This window comes from Plecotus auritus, assembly GCF_963455305.1.
Source record: "Plecotus auritus genome assembly, chromosome: X".
NCBI lineage: Eukaryota > Metazoa > Chordata > Mammalia > Chiroptera > Vespertilionidae > Plecotus > Plecotus auritus.
In genome coordinates this window covers 141808892-141828610 of record NC_137784.1, presented here as the reverse complement: position 1 = coordinate 141828610, position 19719 = coordinate 141808892, and the positions used below count along the sequence as shown (strand labels likewise).

The 19719-nt window shown below is 40.3% G+C and overlaps 1 protein-coding gene across 1 annotated transcript in view; it reads right to left on the bottom strand.

Moving 5' to 3' along the window:
- Positions 1 to 14203, bottom strand: part of MAOB (monoamine oxidase B) — a 73063-nt gene extending 58860 nt beyond the window's left edge. The window contains exon 1 of the mRNA XM_080652096.1: positions 13941 to 14203. Coding sequence (XP_080508222.1) covers positions 13941 to 13986 — 46 coding nt within the window. The 5' untranslated portion in view covers positions 13987 to 14203. The remainder of the gene's footprint in view (positions 1 to 13940) is intronic.
- Between the last annotated feature and the right edge of the window lie 5516 nt (positions 14204 to 19719).

The window sequence follows — 19719 nt, the reverse complement described above, 5'->3', positions numbered from 1 at the left end:
AGAATCTCATCTTGAAAACTGGTCTAAAGACAGTTTTGTTTCCCAAAAAAGGTGACAGTGGAGGCGCAGCTAGTAGGCAAAGAAGACTGGAGGAGCAGCCAAAGATGTAGAAGGGAAGCAGGAAACTGTGGGATCCTGGGATGTTTCAAAGTGCCTGGTTAACACATGGCATGAAAAGCTGGAAAATCTTTTCTTAGGTCATGGAAACTATTTTGGAAAATAATATTAGTTAAATAACTGTCTATAGGGTCCAAACTTTCTATATCATAAGGCTCAGAGGCCAAACATGTAGGAAACAATATTTAACTAGACAAATAATAGTGTGAGAGTGATATAAGCCCTCAACCTGTGTTCCCATTCTTAATCTTTTTCTGACTTTTCACTTAATGTAAAATTATACAAATAAAGGCACTGCACATACCACCTTATAGGATGTATTTGTTGAGAAATAAAAACCTAATATTGCCTTTTTTATGTGTACAAGAATTATATGCAACCAAGGTCTTTCAGAAATATGAGGCAGATATGATTGTTACTCTATTTTGCATAAAAATTTTGTTTGTTCGTCACACAGAGCTACAATTATTTTAGAAGCAAGACTGAATAAACTCTCAGTTTACAAATTACTCGCAAACATCATTTTTCATTGTTATTGAAGTCTTCATCCACTGTATTTGGAAAATATTGAGAAACGATGCCAAGAATTTATATATAGAATTCATGATTTGAAGACTGGTTTAAATTCTAAATGCTACTATTTTTTAATCCCTATTTTCTAAGAAAAGGTATTAAAACATCTTAACACACACATGCACACACCCACACGCACACACACACACACACATACTGTATATTAATTGGAAATTTAAAATTCACTAATGCTTTTAATTTTAAAGATGGTTTTAAAACTTATTCTCAAGCAATCTTTTAAAAAATGTATTTTATTTATTGGGGTGACCAGTGGGTAATAAAATTATATGACTTTCAGGTGTACAATTCTACAATACATCATCTGTATACTGTATTGTGTTCACCACCCCAAGTCAAGTCTCCTTCCATCACCATTTATCCCCCCTTTACCCTCTACTACCTCCCCCACACCCCTTCCCTCCAACAATCACCATACTGTTGTCTGTGCCCATGAGTCTTCCTTTGCTTAATCCCTTCAGCCTTATCAGACCCCAACCCTCTCAATCTTTAAACCTACAAACTCCTTTCAAAGGAATTCCTGTATAAGAAAGTGCCGGAAACCAATCATTGTCCCACTAATAGAAAGATGTGGCCAAAACCGGTTTGGCTCAGTGGATAGAGCGTCGGCCTGCGGACTGAAAGGTCCCGGGTTCGATTCCGGTTAAGGGCATGTAACTTGGTTGCAGGCTCATCCCCAGTAGGAGGTGTGCAAGAGGCAGCTGATCGATGTTCCTCTCTCATCGATGTTTCTATCTATCCTTCTTCCTTCCTCTCTGTAAAAAATCAATAAAATATATTTTTTTTAAAAAAAAAAAAGAAAGATGTGGACAGGAAACTGGGAAGGCTGGTCAACAACCTTAATTGTTTTAATCACTCACTGTTTAGTAAAAACATTGTTAGCTGAAGCAGCCTCCACCTCTGTTTGTTTCATGTAAATTTATGTTATTGGAATTTCCTGCCTAAAGGTTATGGGCCTATCCCATAGTCTCAATAAAAGGGATAGCAAGGCCAGAGCAGGTGGTAGTCCTCCCACTAGAGGTGGGCTCCCGCCTGGCCCCCAATATTCCCAAATTAATACTTTTCCGAGTCTCTTTTCATTTGTGTGCGGCCTTCTCCAGAACCCGGACCCTGAACCTGAACCCTGAACCACGCGGGACGTGAAAGGGGTTCCCATATCTGGAGCCTGAACCCGGGACTTCTGGAGGAGATGATATTTTTCGCCTAAGAGCGAAGGAAAGAAAAAAGTTCACCGAGAAAAAGGTGAGGGAGTTTCACCGCACGCAAAGCCCACGGACTAACTGCAGGGTCGAGATCTGTAAGTAGGGTGGGAATGTCTTTTTCAGCCAGGCTAATGGGGAAGAATTAGGTTATAAAATAATGTGGTTTCTTATTCAAATTAAAATCTTAATTGGTATTTAGAATTTAAAATCTGTAATAAGAAATGAAACTCCACTGCTGAAACTGCCTCTGGTGTGGAGAAATTCAAAGGTGGCAGGAGAGGGCAGGGCTATCCGCTCTCCCGCAATGAGATTACTTAAGGTTTCATTTAAAAATTATAAAAGAATTCGCAGGGAATTGCAAATCTTGGCCAAATTGGGTGCTAGTTATTACTTCGGAAAGCGAAAAAGAAAGAAAAAATTTAAGATCTGTCTATCTTTTAAGCATGAAAAGAAATTTGGACAGATCTGTTGCTGAAAGTTTCCCCGAAGTAAGCAGGATGTTGTTATTAATCTAGGAACGCTGAATGTTTGACTTGCCAGCTTTACAAGTACAAAGTGCAAATTAAATTGGGAGAAATTATATAGTTGTGGTAATTAAATCATATATGGTTTTTTTCCATGTTAAAATTTCAAGGCTTTAACAGAGATGATTCTTGGAAAGCTCCAAGGGCCCGGAGTAATACAGGAAATTTGTTCTCTCTTCTTAAAGGAAGTATTTTTGAAATTTAACCGATTGGTACTTGAAATCGCATGGAAAGCTTTATCAAATAAAAATTAATAACTATATTTTACTTTTAGATGTTATAAAGGTTTTGGCCTTTAAAGTAGGGGACTATCACTACTTGCTCCTGGGAGAGGTGCAAAAAAATGTAACTAAGACCTTGTCTATACAAAAAGAAATTGCCAGCCAGATTGAAATTGAATTGCCATGGCCTAGAGCAAAGAATATCCTTACATAATATTATTCTACAAGGTCATTATAATTTTTAATATTTTACAACAGCATATTGTACAATTATCCCAAACAAACTTACAAACTAATTCTTTGCATATTTGGCAGCAATTTAAAAAAGGACATGAAAGGATTTAATCCCTCCCAGAAAGGAATTAAGGCACTGGGAAGGCACTTGAGCATTCTATATTGGCCTCTCTTGCCCTTTTTGCCAAGAGGGACCCTCCCACAGCTGTTTGTTGCCTGAGCTTTCTGTTTATGCTGAGGTTGAAACCTCGTGATGGCTGGTACCATGGATCTGTCTCAGGCCCAATGGCGTGAGCTGGGCCCTCCCTGGAGAAGAAACCTGGGTTCCCCAAGATGTGTTATCAGTGCCAGGGCCCCTCCAGCAGGTGAGGGGATCCCAAGGCAGGTGCTGGGCGTGGAGGCCACAGGGGCATAGGCTACCAAGGAGACAGAACTGAACCTCACATCACCCTGCTTGGCCCCGGAGGATGACTGGTTAGCCAGAGACGGGTAAGATTCCTCAGGGAAGGAACAACTTACGACAGGCACAGTCGCAGAGGGGCCATCAGGAGAGAACTTGGGAATCAACAGAGGTGGGGCACAGCCCCTCACCCCCCCCCCCAAGCCTTGCAGGGGCTTGAACCCTCGCCCCTTCTGAGGGAGGTCTCCTGCCCCCATGGCCGCTTCGCTTCCCACGTCCAACTCAGATCGGGACCCAGGTAACAGAGCCCAGCTCAGATCGGGACCCAGACAGAGACTTGGCAAACAGCAGCTGCCCTATATCTAAATCCAGCCTAGCACCAGGAATGCTCAGGGCCTACTCAAGGATGCAAATAATCCTTTCCACTAATATTTACAGGGTAAACGAAGATTGTTAGAGTATTAAATTTGACAGTAAAATAATAATCAAGTTTTCAGATTAATTTAAATAGGCTAATTGAATTAAGTGAATATTCAAGAAAATTTAATTGTACTGGACAAAAAGCTGTTCCTAAACTATTAACTAAAATTTATATTGGTAGTTTCTCTCATGGTAAATTTGTTTAACATGCAAAGAACCTAAAGCAGTCATATTTTTGTGCAAAAAATTAAAATTTAAAGTTATCAAGACTGCATTATAAAATTTCCAAAAGCCTCCATTAATCAAAACAAGGGGGGATAGTGGAAAAATAGAATGTAAGAAAAAATATTCTGTAAGTAAATTACATCTAGAAAATTTTTACTTTAAAAAATTTTTAATTTTCATTTGTAATGCTAACAGCAAGACACCAATGAAAAACATACATGGTATCAAAATAAGCCAAAGGAAAATCATTTGGGCAAAAAATAAAAAGGATCCCAAGTAAAATTTATAGAAAAGATTCCTTTATTAACTTTTGGTCGAGAATATGTTTGTCTATTTTCAGAAAACAATTCCAAGACCATGTGGATTCCTGCAACAGAGAGGAATTGACAGGTCTGCTCCAACCACGAAGACAAGAGGAGAAACAGTCCAGAGATGGAAGACGCTGACGACACCTTGCCACGCTAGCAGTCAGCAGCTGTGCGATGCAGCAGGTTGCCTAGGACCAAACCAGAGAGGGTCGGACCTGCATTGCCACCATCCATATCATTGCTGACGTATACACATAAGGAACTGTTTGACACTGAAACTGGGACTCACAATTGTTTGACATTGAAACTGGGACTCAGAACTGTTGGACATTGAAATTGGGACTCAAACATTTTTGTTCTTATGTGTTTATTTCTGGTCTGCAGATGCAAGATTTTTTTTTTAAGGAAAGAAACGGGGGAGATGCCGGAAACCAATCACTGTCCCACTAATAGAAAGATGTGGACAGGAAACCGGGAAGGCTGGTCAACAACCTTAATTGTTTTAATCACTCACTGTTTAGTAAAAACATTGTTAGCTGAAACAACCTCCACCTCTGTTTCTCCTATGTAAATTTCTGTTATTGGAATTTCCTGCCTAAAGGTTATGGGCGTATGCCATAGTCTCAATAAAAGGGATAGCAAGGCCAGAGCAGGGGGTAGTCCTCCCACTAGAGGTGGGCTCCTGCCTGGCCCCCAATATTCCCAAATTAATACTTTTCCAAGTCTCTTTTCATTTGTGTGCAGCCTTCTCCAGAACTGGAACCCTGAACCGAACCCTGAACCACACGGGACGTGAAAGGGGTTCCCACAGGAAAGGAAGCCAGATTTAAAAGACATTGGTTTACTGAAATATACCTTTAAAAGAACACAATAGGAGAAAAATGCTTTCTCATTTTCATCAGGTTCTCATAGTTTTCTGTTCACAAACTAAAACCCAGAAATAAAACAAGCGTAAACCCCAAATCATTTTTTCTTCCGCACACAAAATGTTTTTTGCTTCCCTTAACTTAACAGTCATCTCAACCTCTTTGTACTTTTCCCCATTTCTCAGACCTGTCCACTGGAAGTTCAATATTGTGGACCGGCAGACTGATTTATTTCCAGAAAACTCAATTTCCCTTTGGACATGTTCCCCTTGAAGTCAGAGGGAAAGGAATAAAGGGAGAAAAGATCACAGGCAGTGTATTTTGGATGTTCTGCCTTTTATCAATTAGGACCAGGTGATTTCCTTTCAGAGTCTAACCATTCCTGCATGCAGCCTGATTTCTGATAACATAAAATGCATGTATGAAATTCTACTTACCCCTCAGAAAGCCACGAATATCACACCATTTATGAGTGAGACTAAAACAGCTAGCAGAGGACACACTTGGAAACCAAAACCAAAATTATTTTAGCATCCATTCTTACTCCAAAGGTGAAGAAACACAAAGGTTTCTTCCATTCAAAAAGTACATTTTTTTTTTGTAAATGAGCCAACAATTAATAGGAACAAGAAGTGTAATTTAACATCATTATTTGTGTGTGTGTGCATGTGTTAAGCTGGAACTGATTTCTTATTCCTAACACCCCAGCACATAGGAGGCCCTCACATCATGTTTTCTAAATAAAAGCCTAGCAGGAGACACACAGATAGATTGGTATGCTGCCAGCAAAGATTTTGGGTAGACAGTAAATGTAAGAGGCTGAATCACAGGATTAAAAACTAGCCCCCAATTTTCTTTTACAAGCATTTTTATAATTTGTGCTTTGTCTTTTACAGTTAGAGAACAGAATCCTCAGGTGTTCATGTCATCACAATGCTAGTAATTCTAGCTCTACCAGGTTTGGTTTGACAGGCCTGAGAAGGCCAGGGTTTCTCTCTCTCTTTCTGGAATGAAACAAAGTGTTGTCACCACTGGACTTTATATAATTCTGAATTATATATAGTCTTTTTCTATGCTTTGTAATCATCTTCAAGAAAATGAGCCGGTAGGGAAAGTCTGTCTTTGTCTCCCAGTTGCTCTGCACTGCTGGATCCTAAGCACCTTGCTTTGAGTACCCTCCCCATTCCGATGTACATAAATCACACAAGTCAGCAGTTGAGGGGCTGGTTATCCCTCCCACGGATGTGCTTACAATTTGAACAGAAATGGCTGCTTAGAACCTTCAGGACCCAGAGCACAGGATTCCTGCCTTTCTCAGCAATCCTAAACTTGTATTAAATGGACAATTGTCTCCTCTTCCCAACTGTAAAACCAGTAGCAGATTACTGAAAAAAAGGAAAAAATAGATTTTCTGGCCCTTAAATCGTTTGTTGAATTACACAGAGGATCATCTCTCTCCACATGCCAATTCAAAATGTTCTGACTCGGCACATTGCCAGGCCCTTCTGGCTTTTTTTGTATCCTAAAAACAAAACAAAAACCAACACACAAGTATTTGAATGGCCTCCACCTCCAACTGACTGAAGCTTCATGGTTAGAACACCTTTTGACATGCATAACAAAAATGCTGTTCAATTATTGTCTGTCTATATTAGGGTCCCGGGTAAGAAGCCTCTGAGAGAAATTTGTGTGTTGAAGCTTTATCAGGGATAAACACGTGTAAAGCAGTAAGGAAAACAGGATTGTGCAGAGGGAGGAGTTGAACTGAATGCAGTCACAATGGAGGCCTCGGTCAATCCTTCAAGGAGCTTCAGGCAAGAGTGCCAGGCCTCTATACCTACATATCTGTTGCAGAGTACCCCCAGGGTAAAGGAATGCCCTTGGGTGAATCAACTCCTCTCAGTGAAGGGCAATTTCCAGAGAGGGACTCACCTGTGAACCAGTAGCATCTACTGGTGGAGTTGGGGGACTAACTATCCTGAAGAGGGCTGGGTAGCTCACTACAGCATCCACTACACTGCCATTTTAGGGCCAACATTAAAAAGAGTGAAACTGAAATTTCAACGCCCTGTGTATATTAGAGCACATATTTGAATCTCAACCACTTAAGCTATATTTTAAGGAGGAATATTTAAATTGGCTGATTATCTTTCCAATAATTTCTATCATCAAATCTTCCTTCAGGTCCTTTGATAAAGCTACCATCCTCCTCTCCTCGTGTCATCTGAACCAAATGAACTTTATTGGGATTCTTTCCCACCACCCCTCAGCATCTGCTTGTATGTAGCTGTATGTGTCTCCCTCTGCTTGATGTGGTAAATATGGCACTTGATAAGGGTATATTGAATGAATGAAGCAATCAATCAACAAATCAGCAAACATGATTTCTTTTTCTCCCCTGAAGAAAAAAGATAGGAAAACACATTTGATGAACTAGTATAACTCATTTGAGCATATGCCTTTGTGTGTGCTTATCATCAGTGCTGAACAAGGACTGTTTGATTTTGACTAACTGGCAGAGCATAAAAGGGCTATTCTGAAAGTCAACTGTATCTTACAGGACTCCTAAATAAAATAAAATCTAACATAGTAATTGAATGCAAACTAGAGAGGAAATTGAAATTTAAACAGGAAACAGCTGTTTGATCAGCTGTTACAATAGACTTTGAACAAAGACTATATTCATGTCTTATCTAGATGGGTAAAAATAATTAATCATAGATCATTATTTTTTACAGGGCTATTTTCTTTTCTATGCTGAAAGACAACAGAATTGTCTAATTAGTGATGTTACATCTCTAGAAGCACAGGATGAATGGCATCCAAAAACGTTTAAAATAGTATGAAAAAAGATGTTTCCAGTAAATAATGGTAGGGATAAAATAGTACTTGTAAAAATCAGTTTGCCAACATATTGTAGAAAGCAAAATTTACTTGTCACCAGTGAAATTTTATAAAACTAAAGACATTTATAATTTTAGACCTATAACTTCATTACATTACAACTGCAAACTGGTGGAGAACCATGCTTTTCTCTATATTGTTGTGGAGGGGGAATGTTGGTTTTCTATGGAAGTAATTAAGAAGCCCGTTATTAAAACTCCACCATAAAGTAAATTAGTAAAACTTTCCTGGGATGACAATTTTGCAACAATTATTAAATGCCTTCAAAGGATTACCAATATTTATTTCTAGGAATTTCCTAAAGAAATAATCAGAGTTATGCACAATGGTTTAGGTATAAGGATATTCCTAATAGTTTTAAAATAGCAGAAATTTAAAAATACAGATGTTCAGCCAGAGGAGATTGGTTAAATAAATTAAATATAATCATATGAAGTAAGATAAAGTTATTAAGATCTTATAAAAGAAAAGCATTTAAGATATAACTAAACATTCACAATGTTATTACTTATTTTAAAAGGGCTACCAATGATGTGGCAAATATGATAGATGGTTTGCAAAAAGAAAATATACGTGGCAATAATAACAGTAGTTAGTTTTTTGTAAGATCAATTATGGTTAATTTTCATTTTCTTTTTGTGCTTTTCTTTAATTTACAAATTTTCAAAATAAGTACTGTTTCTGTAATTCACGTTATTAAAAGAATATTCCCACCTCTCCAAAAAAATCCTTCATGTACATTTCATCTAATGCTAGCACAGTGGACAGTCCGTCACGTGCATCCTTTCTAATCCTCTGCCATAAAAGCATTCGAAATCTCATCTTAAAGGTGAGGCAGCTGAAGAACAAGAAGGTTATGGAATTTTCAAGGCGATATAGTAGGTAAGTACAGGAAATGGAATTGACAACGCATCTGTTTGACACCAAAGTATATGCTCTTTTAACTTTGCCATATGGCCTCTCTATACCGTCTCCTTGAATGGGACATCCAAATTACCAAGCCCTTCTACACAATTATTGTTTTTTAAAACATTCGCATAGGTTATAGAAGCCCAGGGATGTTCTTCATCTTTCTTCATCCAAGATGAGGAGGTGGTTTTGCAATTAACACACAGGTCATATCTGTCTACCATGTCCCTCACTCAGCTCATGATCCATCTCTGACACTCCCTGCCCAGACCAGTCCTGGAAGCCTGCAGCAGCCTTGTTCTCCTGGGTGCACAGATCACCTGCCAGGTGTTGCTTACAATTTTGAAGGCTGGCTCCACCTCTTTGAGGATCTTAGCCAAGTGCCTGCCACCCTCAGATGGTTGAATCTCTTCTCTCAAGCCTGGCAGACACTTTCTTTTTTCTATTTCAACTTTCCTTTTTTGAGCAGCTTTTATTTTGAGGACTAAGCAAGAGCCAGTCCAGAATTGCCAAAGATAGTTTCCATGGTTCCACCAGCCCAAACACTAAAACTGAGCCTTGAGACAGAAACAATCTGCTATGGTCCAGTTCCTGGAAAATGCTGCTACTTTGCCAAGACTCAGAGATGACTTGCTTCTTAGAGGAAAGACATATCAGTAGGTATGTATCTAGATACCACATAGATTTCTAAAAAGCTGTTTCACAATTGCCTTGGAGTTTTTCAAACAGGAAAAAAAGAAGTTATATATTAACCAGCGATACCCCTAGTGCTCTTCCATTTATCTCAATGGGAGTGACTAAAATTTGCTGACAGCTTAAAAAAACTATCAGAGAATTATCAGAATGTACCAAGTTTAATAATTAACAAAGTTTAAAAATCAGAACCAAATTCAGACACTTTTAAATGTAAATCATTGAGTCAGTCACCTAACTAATTCTAAAATTCTGATTTTACCATGTTTCCTGTTCTTAACATGATTTGGCAGGAAATGCAAAAGGGTTGGTAGTAAATGGATGTGAATTTCAGATCAAATCAATTGCTACTTTGTATGGTGTAAAGTTCTTTAATTCAACATATTCATTTAGTGCTAACTGGACCAGGCAGAGCTCTGGGGATGAGGGTTGGGGGGAACTCTGGGAAGGAAAAAAGATACTTTTCCAGCATCCAGAGGCTTATAGTCCAGTGGAAAATAAAGATATTGAATATAAAGACAATCTCAGATATATTGTGGGTTCAGTTCCAGACTACCACAATAAAGTGAATATAACAAGAAAGCAAATCAAATGAATTTTTTGGTTTCCCAGTACATATAAAATTTCTGTTTGCGCTATACAGTAGTCTATTAAGTGTGCAATAGCTTTATATCTTTTAAAAACAATCATACCTTAATTAAAAATACTTTATTGCTAAAAAATGTTAACCTTCATCTGAACCTGTTGGTAAATATGTCGCCAATAGACTTGCTTAACATAGGCTTGCTATAAACCTTCAATTTGTAAAAAACACATTATCTGCAAAGCACAATAAAGCCAAATGCAATAAAACAAAGTGTGCCTGTAATTACACTAATACATGAACAATTAAAAACTCATGGAAAAAAACAATGTGGAAGTGGAGAGTTAAACAGAGGCATCTAATTCCATCTGGAGGGATTTAAGAAGGCCACCCTGGGAAATGACATTTCAGCTAAGATTAACAAAGTGTTTTCCAGTTTCTCAGTTTCCTCGTCTCTCTCATCAAACTATGGAGAATGACTGAAATATCTTCCTTCAGGTGGTGAAGATAAGCACCCTCTCTTTCGGTTCTGTCCTGGTCCTTCTCTCTTCTCTCTACACTCTCGGTTTGGATCATTTCACTTACTTCAGTGGCTTCAACTAAAACTTTTCTGCAAATCCAACTTCTTCCCTGCATTTTTACCTGCTAGACATCTCTCCCTGAGTGTCCTTCCAGCACCTCCAACTCCAGACGTCTCATCTTTCCCCAAAACCTGTTCTCCTCTTCCTCATGTCCCTCTTTTTGCTAATTCTGTCAATTGACAAATGCCACTTTGTGAATGAAAAATCCTCAGTGTCCATTCAATGACCACAGGAAGTGCTAACCCTTTTGAGGATGACATACAAGACTCCCCACAATTCATGCCAACTGACCTTTGTAGTTCGGACCCCTACCAGACACTCCAACTTTCCACACTGAAGTTCTCAAGGTTTCCTAAGCATGCTACCATGTTCTTTCACATATTTGTGATTTTGTAAATTAATTAATTTTTTAAAAGTCATAGCTGACATACAATATTATCTTAGTTTCAGGTATATAACATAGGGATTGACATTTATATACCTTCCAAAGTGATCACCATGCTAAGTCTAATAACCATCTGGTACTGTACAAAGTTATTATGGCATTATTGATTATATTCCTTATGCTACACATTACATCCCCATGACTTGTTTATTTTATAACTGGAAATGTGTCCTCCTAATCTCATTCACCTTTTAAAATTTTTATTTATTGATAAGAGAGAGAGAGAGAGAGAGAGAGAGAGATCGATTTGTTGTTTCACTTATCTATGCATTCATTGGCTGATTCTTGTATGAGCCCTGACGAGATCAAACCAGCAACCTTGGCATATCATCAGGATGAGGCTCTAACCAGCCATGGCCCATTCACCTTTTTTGCATATCTCTCCACTCCCCCTCCCCTTTGAAGCTGTTCCTTAGCTTACAATGCTTTTTTCATCTAGTCCTCTGGTAAATTCATATTCATTCTTTAAGACCTATTTCAACTGTCACCTCCTCTGTGAAGTCTGCCCAGATTTTCTCAGATAGAGTTTGACATTCTCTCTAATCACCTTCTCTAGGACTTTTGCATGTGCTACTAAAGCATCTATCATCATAGGTCATTAGTATTAATTTTTCATGACTCTGCCTGCCACATCACCTTGTGAGCACCCCAGGAGCAACAGTCCTGTGTAATTCACCTTTCATTCTCTTGGGGATAAGATGTGGGACAGGAAGTAAATGTTCATTGAATGAATTAATAATGAATGAATCAATGAATGGACTCTTCCTGTGGCACATACTGCTTTCTACTTTATATTGCCTTGTTTGGGTATCTCAAGTCCCTTCCTGGATTGACAAATCTCCATGGCAATAACAATGTAATTCATTTTTGCATCCCTTACCACAGCCTACCCTAAGGTCTATTTAAATAAATGAGCAAAACTCTTGTAGGACATTGTGTCATATGTCAAAATTGCAAAGCTATCTTCACGCTCATTGCTTCACTTGATCTTCACAATGACCTTAGCCATGACAAATTGATCTAGCCATGAGAAATAGGTGTAATCCTCATGTAGCAGATAGAGCAATTGAGTAAAGCCTTGGAACCCTGCTTTCTTGGTTTTTAGAACAATGTTTATTCCATGTAATGTTCTTGAGAAAAGGAAGATCTGCTCAGAAGGTCCTTGTTTTGAGAGTTTGGGGGTGAGTGTCAAGATTCACCACTGCTTGAAAAAATAGCGAAACCCTTATCTATCCTTCCCATATGAGTTTAGCCTAACTTCTGTGAGCTTGAAGGTTTGGAATACAAATCAGAAAGGGACAAATAAGGGGGTAGAAGAATCTGAACCCTTTACACATACTTTGGGCAAGAAAAAGACTTTGGGGACCTGGAAAGAGACCCTTCAGCTTCCATAAGATGGGGTGCTTTATAAGGCAGCATCAAGAAGCACTTAGTAATACTTCTAAAACACCTAGATAGATGTACTTTTAAGTCCAAGTTCTTCCAGGAGAGAAGATATCAAAACTGCCGAAAGAAAAAGAAATCTCTATAGCCTTGGCTCACCTCAGCATGCTGTTGTGTTTATGCATCTATGCACTTGCAGCACTGGGCACAAAGTCTGGCATGGGTAAGCTCAGGAGGGCCCGGCAAACAGCAGTTAGCCTGAGGTCTGACTTGAAGCCGGGTAAGGCTGAAATGGAGGAAACTACCCAGTATCAGGAGCAGCACCCAACATCCAATGCCTTGATTTCCTCACCAGGCACAGCAGAGTCAGAGCACCTTTGCCCTGCCAGCCTCACAGGGAGCAGGCCAATCCCTGCTCCTGAGATCTTGTCAGAGTCTTAACCAATACATCCCTGGGTGGCCTAATTATTCCTCAAGCACCGGGAGGCCCTGTTAAGCAGGCTGTTCTGGAAGCATTGCTTATTCCCACTGACCCCACCCCATATAACCCCACTGACCCTCCTCAGGGGGACGCTCTCCCACTGACTCCATCTTTCCTTCTGTGAGAACGGCACCCCCCACCCCACCCCCTGTTTCTAAGAAGGTCGCCTCTGTCCCCATCCCTGCCAAATATGGGCTGGGCCAGAGAGCCAAGTTTTTCCACACCAGCAGCCTGAGCTCCTGGGGGAGGAGGGCAGGGCAAGAGGGGATGGAGTTCAAAATGAGGGGAGAAGAGACATTTGCCAAGACACCCCTGCAGCCCACAGCAGACCTGTGACAATCACGGAGCCACAGGGAATCGGGGTCAGGAAGGTCTTTGGCAATAGATTGCCCCAGAGTCCAACCCCGTTTTTTTTCTGAATGGGCGCTGCTCAAGGTCGTTTTCCTGGGGGTCAAGATAGCAATACGTTGTGGTGCATGCCTGCTCCAAATGTGGGTGTGGAGTGTCCAGGTCAGGTTGGAGCAAATGACTTATCTTCGCTTGGGGCAAGTGACAGACCTTTGTGCTAACCCGAAGTAGGACTCTCTTCCCTGCCCTCCCCCTTTCCCCTTGCTTCAAAAATTACAGCATGCACAGGCTTGGCAGCCTTCCAAGGGAGAAATTCAAAGCCTCGCCCCAGACCTTCAACAGACTTCCAGTCCCAGGCTTCAATTCAGGGGCTCACCAAACCTTATGCCTGAGGGAAGGTTCCATACGCCGCTCTCAGAGGATCTAGGGGGCTCCTGGGCACAGCCCCCGCCCACGGCCGCCCCGCACTGGACGAGGATTGGAAAGGCGCTCAGTCGCAACTGACCTGAAATGCCGCCCCCTACCACGACCACGTCGCATTTGCTGCTCATGGTGCTGGCCCCTCGGTGCCCGCTGCTCTGGTCTGTGGGTCTTGGTCCCCGCCCGCTGTGCTGCCGCTGCCCCCGCGCGCTACAGCCTCTGCCGAGCCTTTATATTGCCTGCCCAGGACACCCCGGAGCGGAGCCCCGCCCGCGGTCCACGCGCTGGTGCTGGCCGGGTGGAGCCAGCGGGCCACTGACACCGCCCGCCGCTCTGCTGCTGAAACCTGGGGGGGGGGGGTGCTCCTGGGCGAAGAGGTTGCCTGGGGCCTACAAAAGTCCTTCCCTGCAGCTACCACCCCTTTGCCTTCTGCACAGCGTTTTCCCATCAGCTTCCCTAGTGCACAATAGAGCTTGGGGGTTAGGAGGATGGGGGATTGAGGTGTCTTCCTCCAGCACCCCAGTTACTTTCTGAATGGAGCAGCAGAGGTAATAGCAAATACTAATCCAGCTCTTTCCAGGCGCCAGGCACCTTACTAAGCGCTTTACATTGCAGGATTCCAGTTAAACCTTACAACCCATTTTACAGATGAGGAAAGTGAAATAAAGTAGTGAGGGGTGAAGGCTAGATAAAAAGCTAGAAAGAAAAAAAAAAAGCCAACAAGATTATGAAACCCACTTTGACCCACCACACAGTATTGTCATTATTTTGGCATGTACTTGAGTGGGATTCTCAGACATCCCATCTTCCTATCAAATAGACACTTCTCTCTCTCCCCGCGCCCCCGCCCTTATGCCCACAAATAACTCAGGAAGGCTCCTCGCTAGTATTGCAAACGCAGAACTTACAGACAATCTTAAATTGCCTCACTTTTACAATGATCTAATAGCAAACTGTTCCTTGAGCAAATCAATATGTTAGTTCTGGTAACTGTTGTGCCAGGAACCCAGATAAACTGGTGGTGGTGGTAGGAGCAAGGACTTGGATGGCCAGGGTGGAACTTAGAGCCCCACCCTTAGACAGCAAGGGGAGCTATTTATGGCCCTGGAATAAGGGGCTGGGGACCTTGGCATTGCCAAACATAGGGGTGATTCAACAAGATGACAGGTGTTTACTAATTCGAAAGAATATGTGCACCCCTATGTTCATTGTAGCATTATTTACAATAGCCAAGCGATGGAAACAACCCCAGTGCACACCAATAGGTGAGTGGATAAGGAAGTGGTGGTACATCTACATCTAGGCAGTTGTCCAGGCCTGTTCAGTATTCTACGTTTCCTACATGGAGTAGCTCCCAAGATTCATCTTCTCCCTTGGCACCATGTGGTCAGATGAGGCCTCTAAAAGCAGTGCTTCTCAAACTTGAATGTGCGTCACCCAGGTCTGGGGGTCTGTTAAGCTGCATTTCTTTTTTTTTATAATTTTTTTCTTTATTGATTAAGGTATTACATATGTGTCCTTATCCCACATTGCCCCCCAACCCCCACTCACGCCCTCACCCCCCTGTTGTCTGTGTCCATTGGTTAGGCTTATATGCATGCATACAAATCCTTTGGTTGATCTCTCCCCCTTACCCCCAACCTCCCTACCTTCCCTCTGAGTTTTGACGGTCTGATGGATGCTTCTCTGTCTCTGGATCTGTTTTTGTTCATCAGTTTATGTTGTTCATTATATTCCACAAATGAGTGAGATCATGTGATATTTATCTTTCTCTGCCTGGCTTATTTCACTTAGCATAATGCTCTCCAGGTCCATCCATGCTGTTGCAAATGGTAAGAATTCCTTCTTTTTTACCGCAGCGTAGTATTCCATTGTGTAGATGTACCACAGTTTTTTAATCCACTCATCTGCATTTCTTTTTTTTCTTCTTCTTCTTAGTGATTTCAGAGAGGACGGGAGAGGGAGAGAGAGATAGAAACATCAATGATGAAAGAGAATCATGGATCGGCTGCCTCCTGCATGCCCCACACTGGGTTTCCAGCCTGCAACTCAGGCATGTGCCCTGACCTGGAATCGAACTGTGACCTCCTGGTTCATAGGTTGAAGTTCAATCACTGAGCCACGCTGGCTGGGCTGAAGCTGCATTTCTAACAAGCCCCAGGTCATGCTAGTGCTGCTGATCCATGGACCACACACCTTGAGCACATTCTCTTCTGTTGCAGTCCTCTGCTCCCCATCAGTTCCAGAGCTAGCTCCATTCTCCAGAACCTCTTACCTATCTCAAGATGATCCTAATGGCAAGGTATGTGTTCATTATGCAAGCATTTGTGGAACACCTGCTATGCTGGGTGTTCCCTGTGGAAGAGGTGAACAAGATGGAGGCTGCCCACCTTTAAGACTTAGTACAGACACCACAAAACTAATAGTGATAAAAGAATAATAATAGTGAAAACTTAACAATGCATAAAATAATAAGAAGCATAATTTATTTTTGTGCGTGTTTGTGTCTTTTCTTCCCAAGTAGATAATAAAATCCTTCAGGAAGAGATCATGTATTATCTCTTATTCGTCCACTCAAGAACATTTTATTGAGCACCAATACTGTGTCAAGCACTGTGGTTATTATTGGAAATAAGCTCTTATAAATAAGAAATTTCGGTAATCCTAGGAAAACAAAATATGAAAAGACAATTACAATAAACCTAATTCATGCTCCAATGGAGCAATGCTCAACAACTCTTACCAAGAAGCACAGAGGAATGCTCTTTGCCCCAAACAGTGTTTATTTGCTTTTCCAACTTGATGAAATCCATGTTTCTTTCATCAATTAAAATGAACTCACTTTCCTTTCATTTTATTTTATTAAAAGACTGCCAAAGAGATAAAAATCTTGTTATTATTTCTTTCTTGCTATCCAGCTTTTCATTAACAGATATTTCAGTGAGTTTCTTATGAAACCACAGGAGGTTTCAATAAAGAGGCAAGCTGTGTAGAACAGAGTTCACCTGATATTATCTAAGTTGCACATTTTATTTTTTTCTTTTCGTTTTAGTACTGGAAACTTGACAGGGAATGGAATTTTGAAAAAATATAATATATTCTTTAGAGCTTACCAGTTTATTTTTCCCAACTTCTCTGCTAATTTTTTCTTTTTTTAAACATACACTGGGGGATCAAATGATGAAAGGGTCAGCCATTGCAGCCAGGACAGCTCTTTAACAACGTTGAATCAGAATTTTAACCATTTAACAATTGTAAATTGTAAATTGTAGGGTTTTTGATTCTGCCCAGTGAAGTATCCATCCTCAGCTGGATCCTAATATGAGAGTGTCCAAATCCCCAGGAAGTCAGTTGGGGAACTTTCAGTGGCCATTGACTTGCTTTTGCCTCAAGGACTTGCTTGAAGGGAATCACATCCTCAAACAGCCCAAGAGTTGGGCGGACCCAACTTCAATCAGAGTTAAAGCCCGTCATGGGACATTAGACTAAAGACTGGACATCCAACTCAAAAGTTTCTAAGCTGGTTTAAGATGCCAAATGCAAGACCTGCCCCAGGGCCAGAAACGGGATGAAAGTTGAGTTGTCAGGAAACAAGCTTAACAGGCTGACAGCTATGCGAATGCACTGAGCTGACTGACAAACACAAAGTTGAGATGGAAAAGAAATGACTCTTCCTGGCCAAAGAACCAGAGCATAGCTTTTTCTTCTATGACCTAATTGCCATAGCATGAGCAGGACAGGGACAAAGGGGTACAACACAGAGGCGTGGGCCCCACAACATATGAGTCAGGCAAAGACACTAAGCTATAAAGCCTCAGAAAGGTAGAGGTCAAACCTAGATATGTTATAGAGCATGCTGAAGAAAAACAAACTGCATTTGAAACGTAAGTGCTAAACAAACTGTCCAAGCCGATTTTTATTACAATGACTGATGTCAAGACTAAGACTATTTCCACAAGTCATAACAAGACTGGCAAAATAGATGATAGATATTAAAGCTGGGGAATAGGTGCGTGAGGAATATATTATACTATGCTGACTACCTGTGTGCATTTATAAAAATTTTCAGAATTACAGATTTTTAAATCTGTTGACTATCATTTTATTAAGCATACTTTATGTTCAAATGGTTTGACAATTAATAATTGGTTCATAAATTTGTTTTAATTTGAAAAATATTATACAACTATATTGGGTGATAAAGAATTTTCTGTATTCTAAAGAAATAAAGTTCTTCCAGCTTTCTTATTTCCTATTTTAGTAAATCATGCCGTTTCTTCGTTCTCCACCTGGAATTACCAAGAACAATACAAAAAAACAAAAAAACAAAACACCTTTCTGTTTTCTAAAGGCAGGTGAAAAGTTAATACCTTAAACCTTAAGATGACAGATAATGTGAACTATAGAGCTGGAATAGACCTTTGGAGTTGTTTGGTCTGTATCTCTGCTGTCACCTCCCTATAAACCCACCTAAAGCTCTGGGAACAAGGAGAAAGGTCAGCATCAGGCAGGCCCTAATAATGAGACATGGAACAGCCAGATGTTTCTAAATAGGAACAGGGAGTAATCTTATCTCTGATACCCCTAACTGCTGAAAACAACAGCATCCGTTTCTACAGTCAAGATTAGAACACAGGACTCCTGGCTATGAAATACAAGTATAATAAAGCTTAAGTGTTGTGAAGTTGTCATGACATTTTGTATAATTGTAGTGCCTATTTGTATAATACTCTGCTTTATGTATGACATTTACCAACAAATTCCAGATATCAAGGTATGCTCAGCCTCTCAAAAGCAATACTTGTAGCTGGTGTTGTAAATGGAAACTCTGACCTGCTGGGCTGAGAAAGGATTTATTTGGCAATGGTTGTTTATGCTTTCTGGCATTGAAGTCAAGTCATTCAATCAATGCTGAGATTTCAGGAGCAGCTTTGGGTATTTTCAGTCGCAATGTTCATTGTAGAAGTGGCATTATGTTCATTGATAGCAAAGTGGTAGGTGGAACAAATACTTTTGGTGTTAAATTTCCATAATTAATTATTCAAATAATTGAGGCTGAAACAAGTTGTTTCCCTACATTATCTGTATACAAAGCCCCTCTGTGTAACTCAAGTTTGGATTGTACAGGACTAAAAGACAGACTCTCGCCCACTGTATCCTGCTGGAAAAAAAATTCCTAGGGCTTAAATTATCTCCTCTTCATTTTAACATTTCAGGAGTTACATCTTAAGCTCCATCATTTCTTTAGATCACAACTGATTTAACTAATGAAGTGACTATGAACTAGAACAAGTAGTTCACTTTCCCTAACTTTGGAGGAAGACTATTTTAACTTTCTGTCTACCTCAAAGGAGTAAGACAACTGCTTTTTTGAGTGCTTGAGTACTCACTTCACAGCCAGGCCTTTCTCATATGTCTGTGGAAATGAAGGGAAAATATTAGAAAATCCTTGCCCTAAACAATATTTCAAGATTTAGCTAATAAAAATACAGGATGCTCAGTTACATTTGAATTTCAATGAATGGTATTTTGTAATATCAATGTGTTTCATGCAACATTTTCAATATATTCATACTAAAAACTATTCATTGTTTATCTTAAATTTAAATTTAACCAAATGTTCTATACTTTATCTGGCAATCTTAGTCCAAAGATATTTTGTTCTGGTTCAGGTGGAGAAATAAACACAAAGAAGTCAGTTTGAGAATAATAAGTAGCAGGGTATGATCAAATACTAAATTGTGAGGCTCAGGTAAAGGGAAGTGTTAACAAATGTCAAAATTCCTCCAACAATGAGCTATTCAAAGAACTCTATCTTTGCAGGTTTCTCCTATGTCCCCAGCTCTTAGCATAGTAGTAATGAT